This window comes from Protobothrops mucrosquamatus, unplaced genomic scaffold, assembly GCF_001527695.2.
Source record: "Protobothrops mucrosquamatus isolate PMUCROS unplaced genomic scaffold, P.Mucros_1.0 scaffold2, whole genome shotgun sequence".
In the NCBI taxonomy this organism is placed as follows: domain Eukaryota; kingdom Metazoa; phylum Chordata; class Lepidosauria; order Squamata; family Viperidae; genus Protobothrops; species Protobothrops mucrosquamatus.
In genome coordinates, this window is record NW_015386389.1 from 2,022,497 (window position 1) to 2,043,096 (window position 20,600).

At 40.6% G+C, this 20,600-nt stretch overlaps 1 protein-coding gene across 1 annotated transcript in view; it reads left to right on the forward strand.

Moving 5' to 3' along the window:
• MYCBP2 (MYC binding protein 2) overlaps window positions 1-20,600 on the forward strand; it is a 145,303-nt gene that overhangs the window by 83,116 nt on the left and 41,587 nt on the right. The window contains 8 exon segments of the mRNA XM_029287366.1: window positions 1,499-1,596; window positions 3,800-3,916; window positions 4,998-5,138; window positions 7,730-7,804; window positions 8,568-8,792; window positions 9,604-9,736; window positions 11,534-11,659; window positions 18,496-18,657. Coding sequence (XP_029143199.1) covers window positions 1,499-1,596; window positions 3,800-3,916; window positions 4,998-5,138; window positions 7,730-7,804; window positions 8,568-8,792; window positions 9,604-9,736; window positions 11,534-11,659; window positions 18,496-18,657 — 1,077 coding nt within the window.

Consider the following 20,600-nt stretch of genomic DNA (forward strand, 5'->3'; position numbering starts at 1 on the left):
CTGAGAAGCAGGCATAACAACTCCAGTGGTACCTTGGTACTCACCGTTAATTGGTTCCTGGAGGTGCAATGAGTACCAAAGAGGATGGGGGGAAAAAGTGCAAAGAAGAGCAACTAAGATGATTAAGGGCCTGCCTGTAGACAAAAACATGAAAAACGGTTGCAGGAATTGGGTATGGCCAGTCTAGTGAAAAGAAGGACTAGGAGTGACAAGATAGCAGTATTCCACTATTTGAGGGGTTGCCACAAAGAAAAGGGGGTCAACATATTTCCCAAAGCACCAGAAGGAAGGACAAGAAACATTGGATGGAAACTAATCAAGGAGAGAATAACCTGAAATTAAGGAGACACTTCCTAACAGTGAGGACAAATAACCAGTGGAACAGCTTGCCTTCAGAAGTTGTGGAGGTTTTTAAGAAAAGACTGGACAGCCACCTATCTGAAAGGGTATAAGATCTCCTGCTTGAGCAAGGGGTTGGACTAGAAGACCTCCAAGGTCCCTTCCAGCTCTATTCTGATGGATTGAGGGTACCAAAGAATTTTCCCCCCATAAGGAATAATGTAGTGAGTCACAAAGCAGCCAGCACCAACATGTTCTAGCTTGTGCATTGAGTGCCAAACAAATGATGAATACTTGGACAAAATGTTCATGTCAAAATGCATTGAGTACCAAATTTGATGAGTTTTATAGCAGCTGAGTACCAAGGTACCGCTGGAGTTGCCCTGATTATGAGGAAGACATATTGACCAAATCCCTTCCTTTACTGCGAATAAATTTCTTCAGCCCCACCCAGCTTGTCTGTCTCTGTATGTTCAGACAGCAGCTCGGACGTCTGTAAGTTCATGGTCAAAAATGCTAATACCAAAGTTGTTTGTTTCCAATGACAACTAAGCTGGAGAAGAGCTGGTGATGCACCTTTGCCTATTTCCCTTAACGAGTTTTGAGAATTTGTGGTTATTAGTTAGTCTTTGAAATTCTGGGTCAGGGGGCATAAAGATATTTATTCTTCCACATTGTATTCTACTGCGCAGTATGATTCCTGAAAGAAATGGAGGCACCTTGTGAGGTCGTAAAGTTCACCATTTCCCGTACTCATTGGCAGCAGGTCCTGTGATGGGTAGTGCAGTCTCAAGAAGACACGTGTTTTCAAATGTTGATTTCTTAAGAAAATGAAGTGAATCTAGAGCAGGGGTAGTCAACCTTGGCTCTTTTATGACTCGTGGACTTCAACTCCCAGAATTCCTGGGAGTTGAAGTCCACGAGTCATAAAAGAGCCAAGGTTGACTACCCCTGCGCTAGAGCCAGGAGTCCCATTTCTCTCACATTCAAATCATTTTCATCTTTTTTTTTCTGTATTTATACAAACAGTCATTTTTATTTGAGCCAGCTAGAGACGTTTCAGTGTAATTCTGTCTCGCCAAGCATGGAGAGGTAAAGGTATTCCCTACAGTTTGCTTTTCTACCCTTCCTACATCACCGTGATTTCCTTCACTTGCAGATGCTGGTCTAGAAGTTAAAGTCAAAGATCCTCCAAAGGGGATGATCCCACCAGGAACCCAGTTGATAAAACCGAAAGCTGAACCTATGCCAAACAAGGTATTATGAAGGACAACAGTTTGGCAACAGTCTAACCCAATTCCATCTTTTTTATATATATGTATATAAATATTTTATTAGATTTTATACAGGTAGGGAAAGGATAGGGTGAGTACGGGTATGGGAAGGGGTAGGAATAAAGAATTCAGAATAGGGTAAGGGGAGGTACAGTAATGGGGTAACCCCCAACAATAATCCCATGCTTTAAACAAGCAAATTACCGTCCGGATATACATATTGAGTAATCATAGATTATAAAATACTAAACAATTATAATGAGCAAAGTTGACTATAATCATAAAATTAGAAATTAATAAGTAAATACAGTTCCTTTAAGTAAATAACCATAATTAATAAAATATCAACTGATTCTAACTATCGCCACTAGTATCTAAAATCACTAGTAACAACGCCGTTATTAACATAGAAGATAAAGCTTAGTAAAAAAAAAACCTATCGTTTATTCTATTTAATTTCAAGCTCTTTTCTCGTTCTATCGTATTTCTAACCATTGATACAATTTTTCCCAAGTTTTAAAATAAATTGAATCTTCTTTCTCTTTCATCTCTAAGGTTCATCTATCCCTTTCTGCACATTCTAAAATTTTGATAATTTTGGTAAATTTTCATTTTTCCAAAATTGGGCAAATACTATTCTTGCAGCTGTTAAAACATGTAGTATTAAATAATCATTCTCCCTACCATAATTAGGTCCTAGAATTCCTAGCAGCCAATTCCATCTTTAAAGGATGCCTGTTTAGTGGTCAGAATGCCAAGCAGAAGAGCCTTAGTCCCATCCTGTGGGTTTTGAAGGCTCTTCCTCCTCAAGAGTGCTGCCCAAAGAGCAAACAACCCCTCAAGCAATCCAGTTCCAGCTACGTGGATCCTTGGTTGACTTTTAGGGCACTTAACGTCCTATATCTGAGAGCTGAAGGACAGCTACTCTCAAGAAAGACAGAAGACAATGAAGTATATTCCAGACCTGTGGAATTATGTCCAGGCATTTGGTGTTTCTCTTTATCTGATCTGAAGGGTCCTTGGTGCTCTCTGAGCTGGGTTGTTTTCTTGCAGATGTTTCATTAGTCAAACTAGATCACGTCATCATTGTCTAGTTCCTCTGGGAGACAGGAAGGAACAGCTTTACTTCTGAAGAGTTTGTACAAAGGTTGAAATAGCCTTTGTAACTTGATCCTGAGTTTTAATAAGGTGCTACCATTTCCCCGTAATATCTTATGGGGTACCTGCCGTCTCTGATCTTTCCACTCTCTTCAGGCAAATACATTTTCCTAGTTCTTCATCAGAATAAATACACATTTATAGGTTACTTGGGAAATGCATGCCTGCGCTGGATAGGCTCCTCCATAAAAGAGCCCATTAAAATTGGTCTTTGGATGTCTTGTTCATTATTTCTCTGTTATCTTTGTGGTCCACACATACTGAGCAATATCCTCCATGCTGGAATCTTCTAAAGTAATTTTTAGTAGGGATCACAACTCTACTGTGCATGCTAGAAGTCTTCAACACATTCCATTTTGAAGAGAGATCTAACCCCTGACCCAGGGTAGGAACCACCATTAGAGTTCTCTTCTCTTCTCTTCTCTTCTCTTCTCTTCTCTTCTCTTCTCTTCTCTTCTCTTCTCTTCTCTTCTCTCTTCTGTCTTTCCTCCCCCCTCCCCTTTCCTTCCCCCTCCCCTCTCCTCTCTCTTCTCTCTCTGGCCATCTCGGCAAGTTCCATCATCTTCATCAGCCATTCCTCTGTGAATAAAGTCGAATCTTTCCCTCTTTATGTGTAAAATAATCTTGCCGCAGTTATCACGTACAAAAACCAAGGATCCAACTGTCAATGATTTTCAAAATTCACCCAGTTCAAATTTAAATATAATTTAAAATAAGAAAGAAGGGTACTATATACTTTAGCTTCACTCTCACCAGTGTTTATGTAGCATAAGCATTTTATACTTGTAATTAATTTTGCTTGCATATTTACAACAGGTACTATTAATTAAGTCTCTTTTCTCTGTGACTTCCAAAAAAGAGGGAAATTGATTTGACATTCTTAGTGGACATATTGAGCAGCTGTTAAGAGGCCTGTTGTCGAACTATGCAGATTTTACTCCCTGAATTGGTTCTGTGTTACATTGCTGGCGTCAAGAGCTGTGTTTGTTTAGGTTTCAGGGCCTTTATTCTCCCTGTGTTTGTTGCAGGTTCGCAAATTCGTGGCCAAGGACAGTGCTGGCTTGCGAATCCGTAGCCACCCATCTCTTCAGAGTGAACAGATTGGCTTAGTTAAAGTCAATGGATCAATTATTTTTATTGATGAGGTAACCTCTAAGAACTTTGAAGATTACTGTAATGAAGGCTGGTTGGCACCCACGGCCATCATCCCAAATCTCCTGTACTCAGATCTGGATGGATGGCTCTTAAAGCTATCCGAGACTGTTGTTGACCTTGCCACAGATCTGCTGTTCAAGTGAAAATGATCTGAATTCCCACAAAATACAGCAACGTCTTGGAGATGCTTGGCCATGGTAGCCCAATAAAAGAGCATAAATAACTCAAGCTGCGTTATTAACCAGCCACATTGCTTTAAATTCATGCAAGGCGCTGCTTGATTTTTTTTCTTTTTCTTTTTTCTTTTGGACAAACTAAGGTAGAGATTTTTGTTTAATTGAGCATGATGTTCCAAAGTTTCTGTTAATCATTCAAACGTATTATTCATTTCTGCTTTCTGTCAGCTACAGTTTTGAAAAAAAAAACATAGGAAATTTGAAAGAGATTAATAGCTAATTTTATACAGCCAACTTTTCCCTGTAAAATGCATACTACTTTTAAAATCATTTATTTTAAGACTGGGCTAGATCTGGTTTCCAGTATCTCTTTTAATTTTTAAGTTTCCAGTCATCCTTACATGATGAATATTGATTTTAATTGCTCATCACGGTAATTCAGCCATTTGGTGGTGATGCATTTACTGTTTTCAGAAATAGGAAATATGCTGAGCTGTGACAGAATAAAGATTTGATTGATTGATTGAAATGGGAAAGTTCCTGCTATTTCAAAACAAGGTTTCATATCACAATTGCTGTGTAATAATTTAGATTTCAAACATTTTTATTGCATCCAGAAACTTAAACCTCTTTCTTGAATGTTTTAAAAACTTGTTTGAATTAGCCCACATGAACTTTTAGGTGTCATTTTTTTATTTGTTTACTAAATATTTATGGCTGCCCATTTCAAAAAAAGGGACTCTGGTATCCCTAAGTCAATCAAAACAATAAATATATAGAAAACAATCATTATTAAAATGTAATATATACTTGTTTCTTCAGACCAATTTTTAAACTTAAATTTTTATGCACATTTTTTTTGCCCAAGTCATTTATCTTGGGTTCTTCTTCACAGATCCACAATGATGATGGAGTGTGGTTACGACTGAACGAGGAGACGATACGGAAATACGTTCCAAATCTGAATGGTTACAGCGAAGCTTGGTGCCTTTCTTTTAATCAGCACCTTGGCAAGAGTCTCTTGGTCCCCGTTGATGTAAGTAAATGGCAACCCTGAAGAAACCATAAGGCTTAGGGTTTGATTTATCCCCCCCCCCCCCCAGCAACTGGCACCTTCCATCCATTTCCTATAAATGTAATTAAGACAGTTGAATATAGGAAAAAAGTAGAGAGCTACTGCAATTAATTCTGCATCAGTCCCAAGGATGCAGGGGCTAGAGCGAAATTTTGCTTTGTGCCAGATAGGGCTACAGTGTGATCGGTATCATACATTTGATCAACCCATACCACGAATTCTGCTTAGCTAGGTGGGGCAAGGGGTTCCAAGAGAGTTGGGACAATATTGAAAATATTTAATTGCTTTCTTAGTTGACTGCTGGACTTAAGTTTTCTTTAATGTAATGAGGTATTGTCATTAATAAACAGACGTGAGAAACATAGGGGATATCTCCCAATTCCTTTTCCCCCAGAATTTTAAGAGTGTGGTCTTTTAAATGTGCTCAAGCTGGCTGGCTGCCTCTAGAGCTGAAGGGCTTGCAATTAATATAACGCTAGTGAGAGGTTTCTGTGCTGTAGCTGGGTCAGGTAGAGCTTGCCTGCAGCATCCGAAGGAGCCTGGAAGAGAGGCTATTTGCTGGAGCTAAGTTGGAGGGACTGAGCGCGAATTTTAATGCCGCAAGCACACCCAACAAGAAATTAAAAAGAGTTAGCTATTTGGGACTGTCCTCCCCTATATTGAATAGAGAGAAGCAACACTCATTTTTTTGGGAGAAAGGGCGGGGGGGCAGATGATAAGACAGATGGGAACAAGGCTCCAGAAACGCACGTTGCTTAATCAGATTCATTTTGAGAATCAGATTTGGGTTTTCTGGTTCCCCCCCCCCCCCCACCACACCACCTTTTTTTTTCATTTGTTTTTATCATTTTCGTGGACCTCTTAAAATAGGAAGTTCGCCTCAGGTTGTGGGAAATGCAAGATTTCCAAAGCTTTTGGGAGAGGAAGGTGTTAAAGGGCCCAGGAAGTGAATCAAGCACAAAGGGTTCTCCTCTTCCTCTAGCTCACTAAACTTGGTACAAAGGTTGACTTTGAAACTGGCGATTGAATCCAGAAAATATATGCATTCTGCAGCCGAGTTTTGTAAAAAGTATAAAATGCTCATTTATATATATATAATTAAGGTATGCATGGGCTTGTTTGATTTTTTTTTTTTTTGGTTTGGTTGATTTTTTTAAGTTTGGTGCGCTAATAAATGCTAGGGTAACTTAGAAAAGTGTGATCCTGCAGCTTGGCTATTTTAAAGACTGATATGATTAAAATCTCATTTCTGAGATGCTAAGAGAAGGTGCGACTGAAAAGTTATAAAATTCTAGAGCTTGGTCCGTAGTTTGATTCTGTTTGGTTTTAGTTATTCTTCTCCCCCCGCCCCCCATGAAAATGGAAAATGGCAGGCAAATATTTAAAAGGGCTAACTATTCCTGGGAGCCGTTGTACTGTAGATGCCCACGTTTAGAAAAGTTGTCATGCTAATGTGGAGCAAACAAATGCATTCATTTTGAATATTCAGTTGTCCAGTTGACATGCTTCTTCCCCACTTAACACCATTTTCATGTTTTTCTTTGCAAAATCCATCCATGAGGAATATTTGTTTAAATCTGCAGTGCAACCTCTCATTCAGTTTAAGTAATTAATCTGATTTTTTTTCAATGTAGACAATTTCTTTTCTAATGAGTTTATTTTTGATAGGCACAAACGTAGCCTCTCGCCATTTCATTGTCCCCTTTGAGAGCAAATCTGGCATCGTCCACCACCTGATTTGTACATGAGAACAAGAGGCCTTTGAAACCTCTGTAACCTGAACCCATTTGCCTTCTTTTCACTGTGGTGTCATTGGAGAACATTTCTGCAGCTCTGTGTTTTCCTACAGCGTGGCAAACGGTGTAAAAAACTAGTTTTGTTCACTTTAAAATACAGACAGTACCATTCAAATCAATGAGCATATACATCATCCTCATCCTCATGCAGTAAATGCAGAAAAAAACCTTGGATGGGATTTATATATATATATATATCTCAGTCGCTTCGTTTTAAAACAAACATTTCTCATTACAAATAGGTGGCTGAAATGTCCACATCCAGTTTTTATCCTTGGTTTCCCAGGCCTCGTGCAATAAAATCGTCACAAAGTGGCAGACTGACTTTCATACCACTTTCATCTGATTTGTGATAAGTCTGGTCCTCTCCTTCAACAAGGGGAAGGGCAAAATCCTCTTGCACCAAAACCATGCAGCTGTCTAAAGGGCTTTTCCTGTTTGGTGAATGGCATGACACACTACATCAGCCTTTAGAGTGGGCAGCCTAAACAGTTCATTTTACCAGAGATATTCCTCCCGTGGGTACATGGAAGAAGTACTTGGCTAACAAAAGTTCCATTTTTTGAAACAAACAAACAAACAAACAAACAAACAAACAAACAAACAAACAAAAGAGCATGGTTACAAGGACGCAGAAATAGAGGGGAAAAAAATATATACCAAATCAGAAAATTGTATTTGTCTCTTGATTTCTTCTACTGTTGTGAACATTGTTGAATTCTCTATTGATACTTGTCTGTCTTAAACTTTACATAGAGTATCTTTAATACTAGCCAAGGAGACAGGGATTTGGACTTGTATCCATGGACTTCTAAACCTTTTCCCCCTCAGGTGAGCCTTCTGAAACTTTCTGAACTTCTGTCTTCCACTGTAGTTGAGAAAGAGGCATCTATCTGGGGGATGTCGGATTCTTTGTCCTCAGAAACCCTCTTCTGTTGGACACCTCCTGAGGACAGAACCAATCATGTGGTGCATGCTTATGCTTAACTTACATTGGTTAGGTCCTTGCACCTATGTCCTGAAGGAATTCAGATGCACTCCAGAACATTGGGTTGGATTTCTGGATGGCCCTTCAAAGATCAAAAGCAAAGAATAACGTTACACTTCTTCTTTTAGAAACCAAGTTAGTGCCTATTGGAATTCTGTAGTAGGTCCTTGTTTGATGCCAGATTCCCAGATAGGTCCTTGCCTATCTCAGTCCATTGCCTGCACCACACCCAGCTCTTCTCTCCCTTCCAGATTCTGCATTCCTAGGTGAATGCTTTTTGCCAGCTCACAGAGTTGTATTTTCAGTCTTCCACTTAGTGGTTTTTCTTTCGAAAATGAAGGCGGAGTGTTTGCTTTATTCATCGCGGAGGTTCACATTTTTTTTTTTTTTATGTACAGAGGTAATTCAGGAAGAACGTCCAGATCGTGTCCCGTTTTATCAGGAAATTAACGCGTGTGATCCACTTTTAGCGTGGGCCTTAGTTGTGGCAGCTTATAAGAGAGTAGAGCTGAAAACTACACGGGCATTATTAACGGGTTGTTCTGGTTTTGTTTGTTTGTTTTTTTTTGTTTTGTTTTGTTTTTTGTTGTGTTCCAAAATTTTCAGGAGTCTAGATCTAATGCAGAGGACTTTTTCAAAGACCCCAACTCACCCTGTCCTCAGGAAGCAATCATGCAGGAGCCAGATGCGCCATTCCTTCGTGGTGGGCCTGGACTGTATAAGGTAGTGAAGACTGGCCCGTCAGGTCACAACGTCCGAAGCTGTCCCAACCTTAGAGGTATCCCCATTGGAATGTTAGTTCTGGGAAACAGAGTCAAGGCAGTGGGCGAGGTAGGACTCCTGGAATTTCCCTTCTTACCTTCATAGATACTGGCTTGCAAATCAGATGTCCTTAAGCAAAAACTGCTCTCTTTCTCAGCCTTGTTGCTTTTCCTTTCCCGGGTTGCCAAGGGTTAACTTTTGTAGAGTTTTGTCATCCCCACTCCCCCCCCACCCCATTAATTCAGCTGCTGTTTTTCTCAGACATTTCTTTTTAGAATAGAGTTAATTCATAATGGAAAAAAAAAACAGCAAGTAGTTCTCTTGCAAACTTTGCTAACGAATTATTGTTGGGGTGCCACAAAAATTATCTATCTGACTTCTTGGAATTGGTGCAACTTTTGCATGCTTTGGTCCTCTTCTCTTCCAACGGGCTTGAGGGTGTAGTGTGTCATGCTATTTTTTTTTTCTCCTCCAAAGAGCATCCAGGATATAATAGCGCTTTGTGAATGTGGGATCCTTTTTTTTCAGTCTTTTCTCTGTTTCAAGCTTTCACAAATGAAATGAAATGAAATCAGAAACTGCCACAGCGCTTTCCTTAAATTACCCGATTCTTCTTTTTCGTCTTCTGAGCTGACTTGGGCGTCATCTGTTCGAAGCCCTGATCTCAAGCTTTCTATAAAACGCATGCCATTTTCTTTTATTCTTCTTTATTCTTTGAAAAAATGGAACTGAGATGAGATGTGGGTGCTGCTTTTCTCTGACCAGAAAATAAGACTTCATATTTTTTTTTCATATGAGGAATCGTTGTGTTGCTGCCTCTCACGATCAGGAGCAAAAAGCCAATTAAATCTGACCTTCTTCCTATGTCTGTGCACACCAGGTGACCAATTCTGAAGGGACCTGGGTGCGGATGGACAAGAACAGCATGGTTGAGTTTTGTGAAAGTGACGAAGGGGAGGCCTGGTCTTTGGCTAGAGACAGAGGCGGGAACCAGTATCTCCGTCACGAAGATGGCAAGTGCCCCCATATTTTTTTTTTTTTGCGAAGCTGTCTCTTTCGAGGGCCGTAGAGCTAAGCACACAATCCCCAGAGGACCATGACCTATTTTATCACAAGAAGGCCCTGTGTGTGCGGTGGGGTGAGGGGGTGTATGTTGGTGGGTGGCACACACACGTGCATGTGTGTAGCATTACAGGCCAGTCCTCCACTTAACAGCCATTCAAACGCTCAAAGGCTCAAATTACAACAGCAGTGGAAAAAAGGGTGACGTAAGGCCGTTTTTCACGCTTGCGACCGTTGGCAGCATCCCCCAGGGCAGGGGTAGGCAACCTGGGCTCTTTTATGACTTGTGGACTTCAACTCCCAGAATTCCTGAGCCAGCATGGCTCAGCATGGAAACCTCTCCCTTTCTCCTCAGCATGGCTGGCTCAGGAATTCTGGGAGTTGAAGTCCACGAGTCATAAAAGAGCCAAGGTTGCCTACTTCTGGCCTAGGCCTAGGCCCCTTCATGACTCGTGGACTTCAACTCCCAGAATTCCTGAGCCAGCATGGCTCAGCATGGAAACCTCTCCCTTTCCCCTCAGCATGGCTGGCTCAGGAATTCTGGGAGTTGAAGTCCACCAGTCATAAAAGAAGAGCCAAGGTTGCCTACCCCTGCCCCAGGGTCACGCGATCCACATTCCGACACTTGGCAGCTGGCTCCTATTTATGACCATTGCTGTGTCCCGAGGTCACGTGATCACCGTTTGCGACCTGCTGCCTGGCAAAGTCAATGGGGAAGCCAGATTCACTTCGCAACCGGCTTACTCGTTTCACAGCTGCAGCCATTCCCTTAACAGCTGGGGCAGGAAAGGCCGTAAAATGGGGTAAAACTCAACTGAAAAACTGCCTCGCTTAGCAACAGAAAGTTTGGGGTCGTAAGTCGAGGACTACCTGAGGTACTGAAATGATTTCAGAATACATTCCCACACCTTCCATAGGAGCACTACGGTTTGGGGAAACAGCCAGCGAAAGAGGACTTGAATTTAGGCCTGAATGACAGCTCAGTTTCAAGAGAAGGGAAGAGAAGGGGAAAGGGAAGGAGGGGGAAGGGAAGGGAAGGAGGGGGAAGGGAAGGAGGAAAAGGGAAGGGAAGGAGGGGGNGAAAGGGAAGGGAAGGAGGGGGAAGGGAAGGGAAGGAGGGGAAGGAGAAGGGAAGGAAGGAGGTGAAAGGGATGGGAAGGAGGGGAAATGGAAGGGAAGGAAGGAGAAGGGAAAGGAAGGAGGGGAAAGGAAACATAGACTAGTAGAGCATCCTCTGCTGCACAGTTGCTGAGATGTGGGTCCTTTGCCCCTGGTGCAGTCTGCCTTTGGTCAGGGATGTGTCAAAGGGATTAGCCAGAAATCCCAGAATCAACTGCCGTCTTGGGGAGAAGAGACTTAGACTGCTGATGTCATTTCCTATATCATGCCTAGGAGATGTTCCTTCCTCGGGTGTCCTGCAGACCCTTGGAGCACCAGTGTGGCTTTTGATATCCTAGCAGGGCAAAAATCTCACTCCCTCTTATTGGTATCATTATTATGATTATTATTACTCTATTGCTTTGCATGTGCACTGAATGCTTCTGAACCGGAGACAAATCCCTTGTGTATCTAATCGCACTTGGCCAAAAAATAAAGTATTATTGCATTGTATAAAGTATTATTACATGTTTCCTTTGATGCTAGCATTCCCTGCTGACAGTAGGATCGGTTCGATCTAAATCAGGCTTCGGGTTTTATTTTTCTTCTTTTTTCCGGCTTAATTTTGTTTTGTTTGTTTGTTTAAACAGAGCAAGTGCTTGTTGATCAGAACGGCCAGACTCCTCCACCGAGCCCCTTCTCGCTGCAAACTTTCCACAGAGGGACAAGCTGCAGTAACGAGCAAGGATTTGATTATGGACTTGGTAACCACAAAGGTAAACCCTGCCCCAAGACATATTCCTTTGTGCCTACTTTGACTAGCAAATGTCTTTCTTGTGTACTTGTGGCTGCATTAATATACTCTGGGTGTTTTTTTTTAAAGTGTGTGAGGAATGTGTGAGGATGATGATGATGGCAGTGACTCTAGCTAGGTCACATCTCTAGCTGGCCATGGTTGATCCTGAAAGTTGAGCAGCACTGGAACTGGTTAGTATTCGGATGGAAGATTAACAGGAGAAGTCAGGGCTGTAGGTTAGAACTAGAAATAAGCCACTTCTGGAACATTGTGCTGAAAATTACCTGAATGTGTCCATCAGTTACTAGGAACTGAGCTTAACTGGAAGGTATCTAGTCTAAGGATAGATAGGTATGTAGGTAGACAGGCGGACAGATATTAGATAGATAGATAGATAGATAGATAGATAGATAGATAGATAGATAGATAGATAGATAGATAGATAGATAGATAGATAGATAGATAGATAGATAGATATGATAGAAACAGATTAGATAGATAGGTAGGTAGGTAGACAGACCAACAGACAGACAGACAGACAGACAGACAGACAGACAGACAGACAGATGTTAGATAGATAGATAGACACAGATATTAGATAGATAGATTGTTAGATGATAGAAACAGATTAGATAGATAGATGGATGGATAGAGATAGGTAGATAGATAGATAGATACAGAGATTAGATAGATAGATAGATAGATAGATAGATAGATAGATAGATAGATAGATAGATAGATAGATATGATAGAAACAGATTAGATAGATAGGTAGGTAGGTAGGTAGGTAGGTAGGTAGGTAGGCAGGCAGGCAGGCAGGCAGACAGACAGACAGACAGACAGATGTTAGATAGATAGATAGATAGATAGATAGATAGATAGATAGATAGATAGATAGATAGATAGATAGATAGATAGATTAGATAGATAGATAGATAGATAGATAGATAGATAGATAGATAGATAGATAGATAGATAGATAGATATGATAGAAACAGATTAGATAGATAGATAGATAGAAACATTAGATAGATAGATAGATAGATAGATAGAGAGAGAGAGAGATAGACAGACATATTAGATAGATAGATAGATAGATGATAGAAACAGATTAGATAGATAGATAGATAGATAGATAGATAGATAGATAGATAGATAGATAGATAGATAGATAGATAGATAGATAGATAGATAGATAGATAGATAGATAGTCAGTCAGTCTTGACTCCAATGGCTAAATCAAAGCAGAAGAGCACTCTTTCTTCTTTCTTGGAGGAGTCTTAACAGGAAAATCATCTAAAACACTGAGCATTTTTTTTATTTACTTATTTATTTACCTATTATTTATTTATCTATTTATCTATTTATTTATTTATTTATTTATTTATTTATTTATTTAACTTCTATGCTGTCCATCTCACTGAAGCGATGCTAGGCGACCTAACAGTCATTCAACGAAAATGCCATATAAAACATCGCAACCATAAACAAAGACCATACGTTTAAAATTCAGTTCATTCGACAGATTCTTCTTCTTCTTCCCAGCCTAAATTGTTTCTGAAAAATCTGAACATTTGAACATTTTCCCTCTCGAGACATTTGCTAGGTGTGAAATTATTTATTTATTTGTTTGTTTGTTTGTTTATTTGTTAAAAGTTTGCACTGTCCATCTGTCCTATGAGATGAATGGGAAGCGTTCCCAATCCACGACTGATGGATTATGATTTCTGGGGAAAATACTTTTGCGTGGAAGAGGCAAACCTCCCTCTCTGCACTTGTGGATGGCTCTTCCCTGAGCTGCTGACTTTGAGTACCAAAATTCCAGAGCTCCAAGGCCTGTGGTATCTGTTCTGCCAGTTCAGGAAGAGTCTGGCAAAAGGGGGCATTTTAAGGCATGACCCGGGTGTTTCACTGTTTTGTAATGAAAATTAAGTTAAAAAAAGCTTCTTCCAGTTTTTTCCAGAAGAGAAGGTTAATTCTTAGTGACTGATGGTATTGACGTACTTTAGGCCAAAGGGGTCCCCAACCCCCGCTCCGTGTACCGGTACCGGGCCATGGCATGCCAGCAACCGGACCGCACAAACAGGCAAAGCCCCATCCGCGGGATGCAGGCAGCACACAAAACCACACCCCCTCTGGTCCGCGGAAGAACCTCTCTCTGTGTAACCGGTCCCTGGTGCCCAAAAGGTTGGGGACCTCTGCTGGAGGCCATTTTTAGTAACTAGATTTATAAAATCAAAGTAGCATATATCAGTGCCCATGAATGTAGTGTATAGCTTGAGAGCACAGAATTTAAAACGAGTAAAGGTGAAATGAGTAGAATGTTTGCTGGAGCATAAATGTAATTTTTCTATAGCTAGAAATTTTATCTTCTGGTGCATGCTATGCTAGCCGGGTTTTTTCTTCTTCTTTAAATCCGGTGTTACTGCTTTGGAGGAATAGCTGGACATTGTGAACTTAGACCAAAAATATTAAAAAAGCTTATTTTTAAAATGTTTTCCTATTTTCTGTATAATAGAGAAACACCAAAAATTCATGGTCCACGTTCCTGGAAATATTTAAGCAGATGTTTCTTGCCATTACCTTAATCCGTAATAGCTGGTTTTTATTTGTATTTTTTTGCTGGAATTATCCAGGGTATTTTTGCACTGGGTGTCCATTAATGTTATGTGTCTTCTTGACTCATTTCTTTTTCTTACCTAATTTTTGTTTTGAGCATCTGTACGGCACCGAAAAAATGAAAATCCTTTCAGCAGGTGATAGGTATATTCTTGGCCTTATTGCACCTAAATATACTGAAAAGTAGATGCAGCTTCATGCCATTTGAAGGGTATGAGCCTCATCCCATCATTATAGCTGCCCAAGAAACTCTTGGAGGAAGAACTGGCACATTGCACTGAGGACCCCTTATTGAAAAATCAGTTTATACCCCTCCCTGGGCTCTCCTTATAGGCAAACTGTAATTTTGCAGATCCGGTTGAAATCTGTTTCTGATTCCTCACGGTGCGAACATTCAGCCCTCTTCTTATCATCTCCTTTAGTCCAGCAAAAAGATGGGACCTAGAATATCCATTCCTTGAACTTTGAAAGGTCTCAGCTTCTAAGAACATTTCAATCTACCGAAGTGATAGGTATATGTTACTCTATTATATATTGTTATATATAATACTCTATATACAGGGGTCTTCAAACTTGGCTGGCTGAGGAATTCTGGGAGTTGAAGTCCATAAGTCTTAAAGTTGCCAAGTTTGAAGACCACTGCTCTGTTATATATTATTATATATACCGTAATACTCCCTAAGGCTGTGAAGCTAAAGACTAAGAACCAGTGATTTGCAGGGGTCCCCAATCCCCGGTCCTCAACCTAGTACCAGGCTGAGGCCTGTTGAGAACCGGTCCATGCAAACAGCGTGCAAGCGTGCGAAGCTCCCTTTGCACAAGCGGGCACGCATGCGAAACTATCCCCTCTCCCGCCCCACCACCGCTGCTACCAGTCCCCAGTTGGGGACTGCTGCTTTAGATGATCAAAGATATACAGATGTGCAGGCCTCAAAGTCAAGAAGTCTTTTGGAAAAGAAGATAGATTTTGCAGAGCCTTTTCAGAGACCCAACCAGCTTTCTTAATTTTACTCATGTGTTCTTCTCCAATACCTCCCCAGCATGGGGAGAGGGTTTGGATAAGTTAGGCAGACCGGTGGCTGATGTCTTCCCAAATTAGCCACTTCTGTTTTGAGGCAAAACTAGCATACTTGATTTCCTTATCGGTTGGAATTTTTCAGTTAGGGCAGTGGTTCTCAACCTTTTTAATGCCGCGACCCCCAACCGATCGTAAGTCGAGGACTAACCCGGTCGTACGTCGAGGACTAAACCGGTCGTAAGTCGAGGACTAAACCGGTCGTAAGTCGAGGACTACCCAACCGGTCGTAAGTCGAGGACTTTCCCTGCCCGGGAGCGCCGCGCATGCATGGTTCCGCCCCCTGCGCCGGCCGAGGCGTAGCTGGCAAGCGGCAGAGACGGAGCAGGACGACCACCAGCTGGCCCAGCTCAAGGGAGGTAAGGCACCTGCCGGAAAAGGGGAAAAAAAATGGCGGACAGCCTTGCTTGGCGACCCCCATGAAATGGTCGATCGACCCCAAATGGGGTCGCGACCCATAGGTTGAGAACCACTGAGTTAGAGCAAGGACATTTTCCTTCAGATGAGTGGATTCCTAAAGACAGCAGCATTGAATAGTCCTTTCCTCTTGATGCTCTCTGAGCTTGGTTGTTTTCTTGCAGACATTTCATTACCAAACTAGGCAACATCATCAGTGCCTTTGGCTAAAATTCCATCTTGACAATATCCAGAATTGCAACGAAGGAGGGGTAGTTTTCACAGGAGTAATCATTAATCATTCTTATCCTGGATTAAATTCCTTCTTCCTAGATCACACCAAGTGATAGTGGTCAAATGTAGCCATTCAAGTGAGATTTCAGAATACTAACTGGTTTTATGAAGGGTTCTCATTTTTTCTAGCCAATAAGATATTCCTAGTGTCTTTCAGGTATTCCTCTCTTGAAAATAGCTGAGTTAATCCACCTAATAATTCAGATAGCATTTCTTCAACCTACAGGAGGAGGTGTCATTTCACAAATAGGCTGCAGGGCAGTGATTTCAGTACCTTCTTATAATTGATCTTCTAAAAGGGAGATAATTTTTCATTAGGTAATCTTTTCCTAGGTGTTGATGGGAGATCCCTGGAAGGGGTTTATGGAATCTGCAAGATTATTGCTTGGTTATCGTCCATCTATAAAGGGAAAGGTGATTTTGATGAATTGCAATGTTATTAGAAGTCTCTTTATCCATTGGGTTGACATAATATTTTCTTTAGTGTACATTTAAGTATTTCTAGAGAAGGGGCATATCAGGAATCTCCCCATGATGAAGTAAGATTTGAATAATAATGAACATTTACCAAGATGAAGACAATTTGTATATCTCTCCTCCAGAAACCCTTTTTAAACTCAATTTACATTGGATTGAAAATTAAGAAACAAAAAAGGAGTATTAGCAGAAATATGCAAAATATGCCAGTCGGCATTAAAGTAATTACATTTTCTTCCAATAATAAAACGATTTAGTATAATAGATGAAGTCACAAATAGGTACATAAAAATTCAGAGGACTTACTGTAGGTCAGGGGTAGGCAACCTTGGCTCTTTTATGACTGGTGGACTTCAACTCCCAGAATTCCTGAGCCAGCCATGCTGAGGGGAAAGGGAGAGGTTTCCAAGCTGAGCCATGTTGGCTCAGGAATTCTGGGAGTTGAAGTCCACGAGTCATAAAAGAGCCAAGGTTGCCTACCCCTGCTGTAGGTGAACTGATAGCTTCCTGCTTGACATTTAATTCTGATTGCGGATTTTATCCATGGAATTGTTCCCAAAGGTGTTTTTTTTCCCCAAAAAGACAATTCGACTTTCTTGGTGTTTTCTTTGAAAATGTTTTGCTTCTCATCCAAGAAGCTTCTTCAATTCTTCAGAAGTCTCTTGCACTTCAGCTCTTCAGAACTAAAGAAGCTTCTTGGATGAGAAATGAAACGTTTTCAAAGGAAACACGACGAAAGTCCAGTTGCCTCTTGGGGGGAAAACAACTTTGGGACAACCATGATCTGGATAATTGAGAATCTCCAAAGACATACATATCCATGGAATTGTTACCAAAAAGGGACTGTTTATATATATTAAAAAAGTGTTAATTAATATTAGCAAACGTAGAGAACTCTTAATGAGTCCATTTAGGGAAGTTCAAAATATTTCCTATTTGAAATCAAATGGGGCAGATTTTTAAGGCGCTCTGCCTTCAGAATGATCAATAGTCTGTGGAAATCTTATTTTCTGAGGAGAAACGAAAGTCATTAGAATATATATACTGCTGATGATACATTTGGAACAGATCACAGCTGTTCAGGGTCCTCAGCTGCACAAAAGGGTGGCTTTCTCTGTCATTTGCATATCCCAGGGATCTGCCTGAAATGTCAGTATTAAACCACGATTGCCATACCATAACACTGTAATAACATATGGCGATAGCATAGGAGGTTCATCCTACCCTCCTCTTCCTCCTCCAGATATTCTCCAGGGACAGTTTAGGAGCCTTCAGGAGGGAAGGCAGCAGCCTAATAAGATGGAGCAGGGTGGAATTGGGTAGCTTGGGGGATTCCTTCAGAATAGGAACCACCATTTATGTATTCTAATGAATTTATATTTATTTATTTTTTCTTCCTCCCCATTGGCTATTTATTTGTTTTTGATTCTAAAGTCTTTGTTCAGAAACTCATAGGATTTGGGCTTATTTCACGGTCAGGCTACAATCTTGTCCTTACTTATAAAAGGAAGAATGTTGAGAAAATGTTTTATGAAACACGCTTCTGGTAATCTCTGTATGTTTTGGTTTTGCAAAGAGTATGGGGTCGAATTGCTCATAATTCCACCAAATATTTATTAATCACTACATCATCCTGTTGCGCTAGGCCAGGGGTAGGCAACCTTGGCTCTTTTATGACTGGTGGACTTCAACTCCCAGAATTCCTGAGCCAGCCACGCTGAGGGGAAAGGGAGAGGTTTCCAAGCTGAGCCATGCTGGCTCAGGAATTCTGGGACTTGAAGTCCACAAGTCATAAAAGAGCCAAGGTGTTGCCTACCCCTGTGCTAGGCCTTGTTAAAAGCTAGTTCTTAATGACAAGATGGCAGATCACGGTAGGCCTCCTTGGTCTCAAATGAACGTTTTATGCCCATTTTGCAGGTAACAGGTTGTAGTTCTAACTGTTTTGCCCACTGCAGGTGACCAACTGAGCGCCCTATTGAATTCCATTCAGTCACGGCCTAATCTCCCAGCTCCTTCCATCTTTGATCAAGCTGCAAATCCTCCCTCTTCCCTAATCCACAGCCCATTTGTGTTTGGACAGTCCCTTCCCTTCCAGCAACCTCAGCCACAGCTTCAGAGTAAGTCTGTCAGCCTTTCCTGCCTCATCTGTCCGTTTTGAAGCTGCACCATTTGCTATCACCGCCTCAGTTGCCTATCAGCTGTTTATCACCATCACCTTTCTTTACCCCTGTGTTGACTTCCCATCTCATGGAAACCAAATGTGAGGTTTACCTATAATTAGTACGGATTGTCGCCCTGGCCTTTTGTTTATGATCTGTGACGTTAATAGTATACTTAACAGAAGTGTTTGTAAAAAAATAAATTAATCTGAGTTTAATTCCGTGAAAAAATTCTCAAACCAGATAATATTCGTAGCAGTTGAAATTTCTCGTAAGTATTGTTGTATCTTGAACTTTTGGTGTATGAATTTGTTGCAGTTATTACTAAACTGTGGTTTTAAACTGAAGCATCGATGAATGAAGGCAATATTTTGATATCAAAGATTATGACCAATTGACTTTTTTTTCTTAATTTCTTCATAATATTGTGGGAGTTTCACTCAATTATGTAAGATCTTTTTTTTCATTAAGTTGAAAATTTGGACCAATATATTGATATTATTTTTGTATTCCATTCTGTTCCATAATAGAATTCCATAAAAGTGGAGAATTGATCCATAAAAGTTGCTTGTTAAGCTTATCGGGATTAATTCATCGTTTTTCTATTTAATAGAAAGGAATTCTGCCCTGGTCCTTCAGAGTAAGACTACACTAAAACTTTGACTTTTGCCTTTGCCTTTCTTTCAAAGAGTTCTTAATCTTCTCGGTAAACAGAATATGTGGTATAATTCTTGATGCCTTTTCATCTTTAATTGGGAGCACCAGGAATTTGATTGTCCTGGCCAATACTGAAACAGGCTAGCTTTCTCCCATTGAAGGTGACAAAAGAAAAGCTGCAAAATAAGAAACGCTACAGAAATAAAGACTTCGGCTTACCAATGGTGTTAAGCCTTGAGAACAGCATGACCGTTTACACAGTCCACACAGATCTGTGTACATTCGTCTTCCCAAACTATTCCTCATATCTATTCCTGGTGTTGAAGTAGTAAAAGGAAACCACAGGTGACATCCCTATATAGTTCAAGGATCTGCAGATACCGTATCAGTAGAAGTGTCATTGGGCTAGCTGTCGAGACCGAGTAGTTAGAATTTTCTTGAGCCATAGAATTCCCAAGTTTACTGCTTGCCACCCATTATTTCTAAAGATGTTGGCCAACTCCACTTGGTGGAAATAAATCTCAGGAAGCATCTTCGGAGTGATAACACAAAAGAGAGAATCCACAAATAAGAGAAAGTAGAGGATCATGTTTAGCTGTGTGGATCCTTTCCACCTGCCTTGGCTTCATCAGAGGGATATGACAGGAGTCTTTAAGTTTGGGTCTTTGGATTCCTCAGTGGATAATTTAAAAATAACCCTCAGCCCCCAAAATAATAGTACATGTGCAATTAATAAGCCAGCTAACATTTTTGGGAATCAAAGACACTACTGATTACCTTGGTATAGACTTGATTTTGTTGTTTACAGGTGCATGAGAACAATCTGCCTGAAATTTTCATCAATGCCCAGAGCAGAATATTATTATTTTCCCTCTTCTCTTTAAAAGATTTATTTGGAAAGGATAGTTGTTCCTCTTCTTAATATACAACAGACACGGCAATGGATTTAAATTATTGTGTATCTGAAAACTTGTGCAGATCTGAAGTAGAAACTTTGAATATCTTCAGGTCTGTGCTCAATTCTCTTTTATTAGATAGAGCTAGTGGAGGAGATGAAATTGAACTATAACGTCAACTATTCATTTGTAACAGAAAATGACATGACAGCACGTAGAATTTCAGTGTTAGGGATACTTCCTTACCTTTCCAGTGCTATATCTTCTTAAAATATTGGGTGATGATAGTCCTCCTTCCTGCCTGAGGCCATGATATTAAGATTTAGACTAGAATAACTCCCAAGATCA